This window comes from Labrus bergylta, chromosome 2 (assembly GCF_963930695.1).
Source record: "Labrus bergylta chromosome 2, fLabBer1.1, whole genome shotgun sequence".
Taxonomy (NCBI): domain Eukaryota; kingdom Metazoa; phylum Chordata; class Actinopteri; order Labriformes; family Labridae; genus Labrus; species Labrus bergylta.
The window spans coordinates 23,910,734-23,922,788 of NC_089196.1; the positions used below are offsets into that span (position 1 = coordinate 23,910,734).

Here is a 12,055-nt window from a genome sequence, read left to right on the forward strand (position 1 = left end):
CAATGTTTTTCTGGTTATTTATCGATACTGACATTTAAGCTTTTAAATAACACAAATAATGTCATGGATCTGCTCCTAATAGGACATAGCCAGGGGGACTCACTGGCCACATTAAGCTTTCTGCCAGCTCCATGTTATTTTGTCAGGACACCTTTTGGTAGTAGTGACATACCAAAGCACCAGACAAACCCTTGAATGTCCTAAGGCTGATCGAAGCTTCCACTCATTGAGCTGATCATGGGTCATGTGGTCACTCATGCTGACTAGCTCAATTCTCGTGTGTCTTTAATGCATCCTGTTTCCTTCCTGCTTCATCAAAGTCAGTTTTAGCTGTTGCTAAAAAAAAAAAGGATAGTTTACTTTCACTTTTGGTGTTTGGAGCAACACTGTAGAAGGGAAGGTAAGATTTATGCTAAGCATTTTTGTTTTACTTTAAAACAAATGTGTTTAGGGCTGATCACTTGAACTATGTCTTAACATGTTTAACCAATTTAGGTCAGAGTTTAAACTTTAATTCTGAAATTATGTATTTAGAGGATAGACAAGCTTCCTGACATTCACTCTGGATAGCATGACAGCAGTTATTTAAAGTATTAATTGATCCCTAGTTTCTGGAAGATTTGCTTTCAAATCCAGTGTTACGTCTAACCAACACAAAAACATTCAATATACGATTTGATTTAACATTGACCCCAGCAGCCAGTCCTCAAGTCTGATTGCTATTGTTAGTTATCAAAACAGGCTGTTTTCTCGCCTATTTTTTCCGACACCTGTGTGACTTGTGTGTTTGTCAAACAAAGACAACTAATGTCTAAGTGTTGTTGATGTCACTATTTGATTTTTTTAAAAGATTTTTTTTGGGGCTTTTAATGCCTTTAATGGAGAGATAGGACCGTGGATAGAGTTGGAAATCAGGGAGAGAGAGTGGGGAATGGCATGCGGGAAAGAGGCCACAGGTGGGATGTGAACTTGGGCCGCCCGCTTGAGACGACAGCTTCCATACATGGGGCGCGCGCACTAACCACTGCACCACCAGCGCCCCAAACACTATTTGATTTTTACCTTTTTGACAACAGTTGAGCTGCAGCTCAAGGAACATATTGGTTAAACAATATATTTTTTCTTGCCAACAAACCAGCGACTGATGTCGACATCAGGACGGCAGTTTCTCTGGCTGCTTGTTGTGTGCGATGCTGCAGGAAAAGCTAGGCCAGATTTCTGAAGGCACATGAGAGAGACAAAGAAAGCAATCAGGGGCTTGTGTCGCAGAGAATAATGTAGGCATTGAGAAAAGGAGTTGGAATTTATGGGAAAAGTGAGGAAAGGAGTGAAAGCAGAACCGTTGAATCTGTTGTGCAAGAAAGATTTTCTATTTTGCAGCTTAGGGAAAGTGGAGACAAAACTGTGTCAACCTTTTTCGGCCCTGTTAGGCCCCTCAGCCAAGGTGAAAGTAAAGGATCTGGAAATCCTCATAACAGAGGACAGAGAGGATGAGCAGAAAGGAAAAACCATGGGAACAGAGACTGTCAAACCCCCATAGGGATCCAACCAGAGGAAGTGTGTGTCTGCAGATGTGTGTGTACTGTATGTCTGTGTGTGCATATTATGTCAGTGCTGAGTCATCCCTGGGCTGGCCAGGCAGATAGAAACAGGCTTCTGGGGGGGCCAGCTGGAGGGGCACAAGGTGGCACGCACTGAGCATGCTCTGAAAAAGTACAGGAAGGGGATTAGTTGTTGTGACAGTTCACATCCAGGAGCTTTAGTGACGCAATATGTAACGCTGCCAAGTTTTCACTCCCTCACTGACGTACGCGTGTCCTTGGGTACGTTCAATGAAAAATAGGAAGCTTTACTGCGTGTCAAGATCTCAAAAGTGTTTCTTCTTAAATGTCGTCACTCAGAACGTGGAGAGGGAGGGAGAAATTAACAGAGAGATAACAAGACATGTTGCTCCATGTTTGGCCCAACCACAACGAACCCCCCCCCTCTTCTCCCCCTTATTTCTTGTGGTTTCCTGTGATCTATTGGACCAAAGCCTGACACCGCCCCCACACACACACGCTCACACACATGCTTTACATCACACACACGTAACGCAGACAAACATTCATACTTCCTGTATTTAGAAAAGACCCTTTTCTGCTGCGCTGGAGGAAAATGGTATGTATCGTGGACACGTGTCGTAGTTTTGAGATTGATAAAATGCTAAATGCTAAACTTGCTCTTTATGATGTCTGTTCAGCAGCTCTTTTATGGAAAGCATAAGTAGCATGGGCAATATTGAAATGAAAAAAGTTAAGTACAAGATTTGACCTCACAGAGAAACCCTGGCAGGGTGAGACAAGACCCCTCTGCCTCAAAGTCCTGCTCACCCTGTCGTGTTTAATTCTGAAAAAACGACCCACTTGCTATTAGGGGTGGGAATCACCAGAGTCCCCATGATACAATATTATCACGATACTTGAGACACAATACGATTCTATTGTGATTTTTAACATTTTGCAATATGCTGAGAATTGCGATACGCTATATTGCTGTTAAGCTTTTTAACTGCGTATTATGTCCACTACACTAAACTAAACCAAGAACTGTTGAGTAAGATAAAATTCTCAGTCTGTTAATCTCACTTCAGTCTTTTTATTTGTATTTCAGTCTAATTGAACTTTAACAATGCAACTTGTTCAAAATGAATTGTGCAACCCTTTCAGCAGTTAAAAAAAAAAAAAGCACATCTAAAATATCATGTGAAAAATGTTGATACTTGGCTGCCATGAGACGACATAATATCGCTACACAAAATATCGCGATACTATACTGAATCGATTTTTTACCCCACCTCTACTTGCTATATATTTTAACCTTTCTTAATTTAAGTTATTTTTGAAGCTACACTCTTATGAAAATCTAGCTAGTCTGCGGCGGATTATGCAACATGAGATCATCTATGGGTTGTCCTCATAAACCAAGAAGCTCTAATCTTGCATCAGCTCAGGCCAGTTGTGGTTCTTTTGAAAATGTGTCCTTCCTCCTCCTGATCACTTTTAAACATGGGGTTTGATCATTCTCAGGGTCAACAATATACACAAACATCAAGGAAACTGTAATAGAATGATTGAGAAGGTGAAGGACAGGGGTAGGTCTCTCTTCTGATGAAATATGTGGTTTACTTAAACCACTGTCTCAGTTCTTTTGTCATACAAAATAGCATATTGTTAACCATGGTGGCTAGGACACAAATAACATTATTATTATAGGACACAGCATGTACAGTACACTTTAGACAAACAGAAATCGCCTTTTTTCTCTTTTGTTATCGTATTCACAGAATAGTGATGGAAGCTGCTTCAAAACATTTGATGATGGGGATTGAACTTAATTTGATGATGGGACTTTAAACTGTGATGATGGGACTTTAAACTGTATGCATCACTCCACTTCACAGTTAAATGCCTAGCAACTCCACAGAGTTATTTTACATGTTGCATGAAAAATATAAGCACAAATCAATGATAGTACAAATGATCTGTTGTTAACTAGTACTGTTTATTATGTGCTTCTTCTAGAACGGTTGTATAGTACCAGTATCACATTCTTCACAGCTTCACAGTCTTCTTCATATTCAGTACGGCACATAAAGCCTACCAAGGCAACACTAAGGGCAGAGACCAACTGGAGGGCATGGCTGCACAAAGTAAAAAAAATAAAAATAAATTGAAACTGAATCACGTATCCATTAAACATTTATTGACTATTTTTTTCCACTGTCAGACCACACAAATATTTTGAAGAAGTTTAAAATAAGATAAGATTAAAAAAAAGGAAAATGCATAGACTTTTCGTTGGCAAAGAATTATCAGCATCTAGTAAGGAGTAACTTAACATTCTAGTTATACTTTTCACAGTAACGTTTTTTATTTATGGGGGGGTATCAATATCTGCATCATGTAGAAGCATATTTCTCAATGCAATGAAGCCAGAAGTTGGGATATAGACTCAAGACTGAAAACTTAATCTCTAACAGGGTGAGAAAAAAAAGCAGAAGGAACACTGAAGCAGGTCACATGTAGACACACAGATGGCCAAGCAGGCACTGTGGTTGATTGAGAAATTTTCTAACCATACTTCCTCAGCCAGGGCCTCATTCAGTGTCTGGCTGAATGACTTATTACTGTTTTCATTCATTTTAAAAACTTCTGCTTCTCTCATCCATTTCACTGCACTTTCTAACTGATTTAGTCATCTTTATTGAATTCCACTGAGCTTCACTATCCACATTTTTATTTTCACTTTATTCACCAGTACAAGTTCTCTTGATATAAATATGCACTCACAGGGTTTCTGCTCTTGATTCAATCTACTCTTTTCCCTACAAATTGAACGCTTACCAATTGTCCTTTGAATGAACCATGGCCGTCCTTATCTATTAAGATACTCTGTGACTGGTTGATTGCCAGAGATTCTTTGCAGGCTCATGTAATCCAATTTAGGCTGTTTAAGACTGAGACCAGATGAAATCAGACTTTTGGCTGTCCTTTTTCAATGTTTAAACTGTCTCAAACTTTCAAGTAGTTCAAAGACATGCTTGGACTGTTCAGCCAGTTAAATATTGAGTATTCCAGTAATTTACATATTATCTTGATTTGCCTCTAATTACATTTCCATATCTCTCTTTTGTTTTTCTCATTTATCTTTATTCTCTTTCTTGTCTAAACCCTCCATCCCTGCACCCCTGTTTCCAAATCGACCCCTTTACCCCCTCTCCTCTCCAACCACTGTTCTGTCTTTTCTTATATTCTCTTCTTTCTGTTTCCACCTTTTTCGTTTGGCAGCAGTGATTCTCAGCCGGTCTGGTTACTGCAATGAATGGTAACACTATCCATCCAGCCAACACCACCACAACAGCAGGAGGAAGCCCAGGCTTGGCAGCACCCCCAAGAGGCTGGAGGGAATTCTGCGAGCTGCATGCCATCGCCACAGCCAGGCAGCTGGCCGGACACTACCAGAGCTTCGCTAGAGAGTGGCCGCAACATGACGTGCTCCCACCAGAGACCTTTTCCAAGCAATTCACCGACCTTTTCCAGCAGCACTTCTGCTGTGAGGTCGACAAAGACGGCACTCCGCTCAGCCAGAACACAGGCTCTAATGATACTATTAGCGCTTCCTCCACCACTCCAGTAGCTACATCCCTTCCTTTAGAGGGTTTAATCGGTCGATTGCGGATAACATCTTTGTCGGGGGTGCAGGATTACCGAGAGGCGGGCCGGCCGAGTGGAGGGGCTGCTCCATTTACACCAGTGTCACCAAAAGTTGAGCCTGTGGTGTTGAGACGCGAACAGGAGCAGCCACTACGATGCCCTGCAGGAAGCTCTTTATCAGGAAACCAGGTGGTGCTCAGAGGATCAAATCGTTGTATTGGTAGCGGGTCACTGCTGAGTCGTAGCCGTAGCAACGAAGACATCGCTGGCACGGATCGTCGGCAGGTATCTCAACGGTACTCCTCTGAATCCTCAACCTCAAACCCTGGACATGCTGACATTACACATTTCTCGGTCAGTCAAATCCGGCAGACTGTTAGACGGCTTCTCAAGAAACGGCCTGTCCCCAGCCCCCCTTCATCCCAGGACCTGTCTCTTAGCAACCCTACTACTTACAACAGCAACAACCCCCAAAATATTGCTGACAGAGTGGGCAGCATTTCCTCAACAAATGAGGAAGTGTCTTCCTCCTCATCCTCTCACTCTTCCTCTTGTCTGAACTCTGAAGCCACTCCCCCAACTTCTTCACATGTGACTGTGGCAGGGGTAGCCTCTCACTTCCTTGATCGTTTCCGTTGGTTACGTGGCGGGAGCATGAGGCAGAGGAGGTCAGAGGTGAGCGGCTGCTGTAAAGAGGGTTCACTGAGGTACTTGCTTGTGGATGACACTATCTCAGACTCTCAGCCTCGCTGGCAACGCTGCCGCCTGCTGGTCAGGAGGATCAGGGACACTCAAGGAGGAGGAAGAGGAGGAGGAGGGGAGAGATACCAGTTGGAGCTTTATGATCCTCCAAAGGTAGGAACACCTGCTTATGCTTATACTTATACATAGTGGTGTCCTGGATCCCAAATCACACGGATTAAACAACAGAATTGGAGTTACAAAGCTGAACTTTAAACATATGTGTTAATGAAATCTTGTTTTTTTTCCCCCCATCCATTTCAAATGCTCTTCTCTCCGCATCTGTTATGTTCTTGTCAGTGCACATATATTTTTTAGTAATAGAAGAGCTTACATCAGTGGAGACACCGATTAATGTTACAAATCGGATTGCTTTGTTTGGAGCACAAGATGAGAAAATAATTTTGTGAATAGCAAGTTTGATGTAATCTACAGAAGTCTTATTTTCAATCTATTGATGTGATCTTTTTTTCTCATATGAGCTTTGAGGATGTTAAACATGTAACAAACACACACACACACACACACACACTGTTCATTTAGCGGATGTGTGTGTGCCTGTGGGCAGTGCAGGCTATGTGACGGGGTGCGTGCTTTCAGGAACTATATCATCATTTTATGGGCTGAACACAGCGCTCTGTAAAGGAGTTTTGGCAAGTTTACTGCAGACTACAACAGGCTGTAATGTTACTTACATGAAGCCACTAATTGTTGACACAAGCGGCAACCAGCTGTAAACTGCATGATTTAGATTGGGTGAGAAAAGATGAAGACGCATATGAAATATCAACGCTTTACAACCCATTACTGTGTGCTTGTCTGCAGAAATTACACAAAATATATTCTAAAAGACTGTAATGTCTTCCTATTTGTACAGACGGTCTACATGGCACTATTTAAATGCTGCCTTCTTTTAACTCTGCACAGTGATTTAGCGGTTGTATTTATTGATGATCCACTACTTATACAACAATGCAAATTAATACTGGATATGCATACACATTGTGTGCACGCTCCTTGACATGCAGTATCTGTCTGCAACATTTCATATTCACCAGACTCTGAAATATACACATTATTTACCGGAATCCATAATCTTATCTTATTTCTATTGTTTTTAAGGCCAAATGTGAAAACGTAATATCTTAGTACACGCATTCTAGTAATGACTCATTAACTGTAAACATGATTCAAAATACAAGTTCTCAAATGAGTTGCAATGATATTTGAAGTATGACTTGAAGTTTATTGCAGTTATGATGTCACAGTAAGATTTTAAGTTTTGTGCACATGCTACCATACTATCTATGTTAATGGTAAATGCGACGTTAGTATGACTAGAGGGAAATTATTTCATCATGATGCAGAAATTTAAATAGACAGGTGGCTTAAAGTGGAGTTACTATCATAAGTCAAGAATCAGCAACATAATTGTGATTCATAATCAATTAAGATAAACTAGAGGAAGAGGTTTCAATGTAGGGAAATATTTTTGTAGATTTGGTCCCTAAAGTAAGAGAAGTTTGATGCCACTTTCATCTCAGAGAACCAGTCTTGCATTGAGTATCATAACCCAGCTGAGACGGCTTTGATGATAAATAATAAGACTACACAGTTCACACCAAAATCAAAATATGTGTCAGTTAGTGAATTATTTGATCATGTACAAGGCCAGGCTAGCTGTCTCTCATTGGTTCCAGACTACTGCTAAACTAAGCTGATCACAACCTTGCTCTAATTCCATCAAGCACTCTTTTTTTTTGAGTCAAGAGTGTCTAGTTTTCACTGCATGTATGCATAATAATCAGTGGCTGACGCTTTTGTTTGTGTTTGTGTGTGTGTGTGTGTGTGTGTGTGTGTGTGTGTGTGTGTGTGTGTGTGTGTGTGTGTGTGTGTGTGTGTGTGTGTGTGTGTGTGTGTGTGTGTGTGTGTGTGTGTGTGTGTGTGTGTGTGTGTGTGTGGTTCTTGAAAATGTTTTTTAAGCTACTTCTCAGAACTGCACTGAAGCATTTAACAGCTGGCTGCTTCCTCAGTTTGTGCAGAGTACATTTTCTGTAGCTCTATGTGTGTGTCCCTCAATAATATGAAAACCCACACAAGCCTATACATGATTGGTTTATAGGTCTGCCAAGCTGTTTCACAGATGCGTGTACATACTCTTTACTAGCACACAACATACACAAACACAGGCACAAAGTCATTTCCTGTTTCCAGCTGTTTTAGTCGCAGGGGTTTCCCCCCTCCTTTTTTCAGATAATCTCTTTTCTCTGCATTTGTTTGGTTGTCATAAATCAGGTTGTGCAGCATCTAAACCGCTCCCTTTTGTGTTCTGTTTCAACTTTGGCACATGACAAAACAAGATCAAAGCTGTGATGACATTTAGCTTTGTCTCAGAGAGCTGTGCATTATACTGTGTTTTTCTTCACATTTTTGCCTCCAGTGACTGATTTTTTTCTTAAAGCAGCAAGAGTGTGTGCTGTGTTGTTGAACAGGACCTTTTCTTTACCGAGCTGAAAAGCCAGAGTGAAATTATAAGTTTAGTGAAAGCCTCGACTAATGAAAATTAATCAGAGCATCATGTCTATTCTTTCCCTGCATGCTTTGTATCAGTTTCACTGTTAAAGCACCATTATTTGTTTCACACTGACAACCTTGTTAAGATTGAGACACAGATAGTTTGTACTTCAACCTTGTTAAGAAATCTCGAGGAAATAGAGCCACTGTTTGTCTCACTAGAGATGGATATAATCTGTCCGTGCCTCACTGATTACTGTAATGCATTAAGTTATAATGCAGTAGTTTTAGTATTTATTTCTCACAGCATTTGCCCATGGAGACATTTAGGTGCTCAGTTATTTTAAAGAATTAGCAAGGCTTTCTTACCTCCTCAGCAAATAGATATACCTCCCACACTATTTCCTGTTTGTTTGAGGTCTACTTCAGCCAGTCACAACTTTTCTTATTATTTCCTCATGACCAAAACATCACCTAAACATTCTGAAAAATTGAGTTGTCACATTTGAGAAATATGTTCTTTAATTACTTATATGAAGGTTTAAACACGATAGACAGTCTTTTCTTACTCTGCTTGACAAACACAGCAGGAAGTTTATTTTTCCCCTAATATGTATGTTCGGCTCCTCACATGAGACCTCATGGCTTTAAGGCCTGCAATCCATCCAGATGGGGCCAGCTGCAAGGCTGCATGTGTCTGCACACCCAGTCCCCCAAGATCCCCAAACCAGTAATCAGAGTGGCTAAATTGACTGCAGTCCTAGCCGCTGTCATCTATAAGGTCACTGGAAGTACAATTCAGTCTCTTCAGGGTGTGTGAAAGTATGTGTTCTGGCGCAAACACAATCAATGAAGACGAAGTTGCCTGCATGTGTTGTTTAAATGTGTATTTGTGCAAGTAGGGTTTTATATTTAGCAGCCCTCAGCCAGCTGCAGCCCAAACCATGTGCGTGAGGTAGTTCAGTTGATGATAGAGCCAGAGCTGTGTGAGTGTGTGTACGTGTGTGTGTGCAAAAAGTCTGAGTGTGTCCATGCATGTATATCGGAATGGGAAGGCATTGGCAGGATTTTCCTGGCTGATTGCAATGCTGCTCAAGTTGGCCAACTAAACTGCTGCTCTGAATATTCACCACCTCTCTCTCTCTCTCTCTCTCTCTCTCTCTCTCTCTCTCTCGCTCTCTCTCTCTCGTACTCTTTTTCACTTGGTAGGGCAGGGAGTAAAGTCCCTGAGAATGCCCTTAAAAGGAAGGAAAGCTGTGGACTTGCATGAACACATTTTAACATACACAAGAAAACGCATGTGTTCACACCCTAAAAAGTCATTTAAACACACAAACTTGAAATTTGTTGGCGGTGCTGTGTTAGATAGTATGTCTTTACCATTTATTTTTCTGTTCATAAATTGCAGTTTAATACATCTGTCTCCTCTTTCTGAGACTGTGTGGGTGGGAGACCATGGCTGCATGCTGTGCACACATCTTCACACATCTTTTCTGCACCGAATGCATGAAACAATCAATAATTAGTACTAGTGTAAAGATGTATTAAGGTGTGTGTGTGTGTGTGTGCGTGTGCGCGTGCGTGCGTGTGGTTGGGGGGGCAGTAATATCATGGAGCTGATTTTGCACAAAAGAGGAAGCTGCATGGTAACTGATAATGTGTGCGTGAGAAAGCTGCAGTCAAGACACACTGCTGTGCAATGTGATAAAATATTCAGGCATGGTTTTGATGGAGTGTGAATTATGGTCGAAATGCAATTTTTACATACTTAAATCAAGTTGACCTGGGCAGAAAAAGCATGGCATAGGCCTTAACAATACACGGAACAAAAATGTATGCGTTAAAGAAAAAACAGGACTATAAGCGAACGTGACTTTCACACTACCAGCGTTATTATTATTTTTTTTCATATTTGCAGTCAATATTTTCAATGAGTGCATTTTCTTGTCCTTGATTTTTATCTTTAAAAAAGTCATTGGAATGAACAATAGTGTATGGGTCTTGCTCTCACCCAATATCAAAACCAAACTACTGACAAACAACTGGACAACTGTCCTTGAAGCTGTGTAAACTGGAAATTAAGTCATAGCCAAACTCAGTTGGAGATGTTAAATTTGGATTTTTCCTTTCATTCTCTTCAATAGAAATGTCTCGGTTACGATCCCCAAAGATTTTTAGGGGAGGAGGGGAGTAAAAATAAAAATAAAACAGGAGGAAAAGAAGAAGGAACTATATACTGTATAAGCATATTTTAAATAGATTTATTGACAAACTAAGGAACAATTCATAACTGAAAGCAAGCTTCTATCAGAAAACAAACAAAAGAGAAGCCATTCTGCCTTTGAATTCATCTAACACTATTGATTAAAGTAATATGAATAAAGAACCAGGGTTCGAAGAAAGCACCCTGTTTTCCACACAAGAAGAATCCACTACTACAGGAGAGCAGAGACACATGCAACCAGGGCCCACTGTCACTTTTTCTGCCTTTGTTCTCTTCTTTTCACTCTTTATACTCACTTTGGCCCCAGATTGCTGAATCGCCACAGGTATTCTCAATCTCCAGAGAGAGAGAGAGAGAGAGAGAGAGAGAGAGAGAGAGAGAGAGAGAAACAGCAATACGCCGTGTAAAAGTGATTAAATTAACATGGAGTTGTAAATAAGATATAGGTAGAAGCAATGTTTTTTTTCTTTTTGGATTTGAATATTGTAACCTTTTCTAGATGGCTCTTTTTCTTCCTTGAAGAGTTAGTAACTTGTTAGTTGTTATTGTTCCTGCATGCTTCCTGAAATGGCAGTTAAACAGGCAGGTCTTAGATTTGTTATTCTGTATGGCAGATGCAGTGACAAAATGGCCAAGCCAAAGTAACCCTTGTTTTATTGCAGAAGTGAATCTTGTCATGTCAGCTGGAAAGAGCAAACGTCTCCACAAAGTCCTCTGTGTTTGTCTGAGACTTGAGCTCTAAATTCTGTCATCAGTAACTCCATGAGGGATAGACTCGCATACATCCCCGAAAATTTAAGAGTTCTGTCTCTGTGGTGAAAATTGTCTGGATTCGGCCCCTGCTGTCGCTCTCGCACGCACAATATGATTCAAATTCAAGTTCAAATTCAAATAAACTTTCTTTTGGACTGAAAACAGACGAGTCAGTTCAGGTTGTTTTAAACTGATGACAGGGATAGTTGATGTGAGTGGGCCGTGTTTGTCTGTTGTTTTGTTGTTTTTGGTCATTTAGTCCACAACACAGGAGAGAAAATGTAGATTCTGGTGTCTTAGATTTTGTATCTTCATTTTTCTCAAGTCCTTGTAATCATCATGGAGCTCCCTCTGACTCCAGCTCTGACTTTCTGTCAACCAAAGTGTTTTTTTCTACCACATCGAGCCCTACTTTTCCTTTCATCTGACGTGCAGTAGTTAAGGTTACAGTTAAGGTTAGCGTCTTGCCAGGAAAATCGTGGTCTTCTGTCTTCCAAAGTCAGTTCCCACAGACTTCAGCAGTGTGATGGCGGATACGTTTCCTCAGACCTCCTGTAGACCTCGTCTTAATCACAGCCCTCTCATCTCATGGCAGCTGTGCGTGTGTGTGTGTGTGTGTTTGTGTGTG

General features: G+C 40.9%; 1 protein-coding gene across 5 annotated transcripts in view; it reads left to right on the top strand.

The window, feature by feature from the left end:
* Positions 1-12,055, top strand: part of sh2b3 (SH2B adaptor protein 3) — a 52,470-nt gene that overhangs the window by 10,996 nt on the left and 29,419 nt on the right. For 2 of the 5 annotated variants that reach the window (XM_020630496.3, XM_020630498.3), the window contains one exon: positions 4,833-6,050. In XM_020630496.3, coding sequence (XP_020486152.1) covers positions 4,860-6,050 — 1,191 coding nt within the window. In that variant the 5' untranslated portion in view covers positions 4,833-4,859. Of the gene's footprint in view, positions 1-2,112; positions 2,161-4,829; positions 6,051-12,055 lie in introns of those variants that run through there. The other 3 variants (XM_020630494.3, XM_020630497.3, XM_029276730.2) reach the window with 2 other exon arrangements.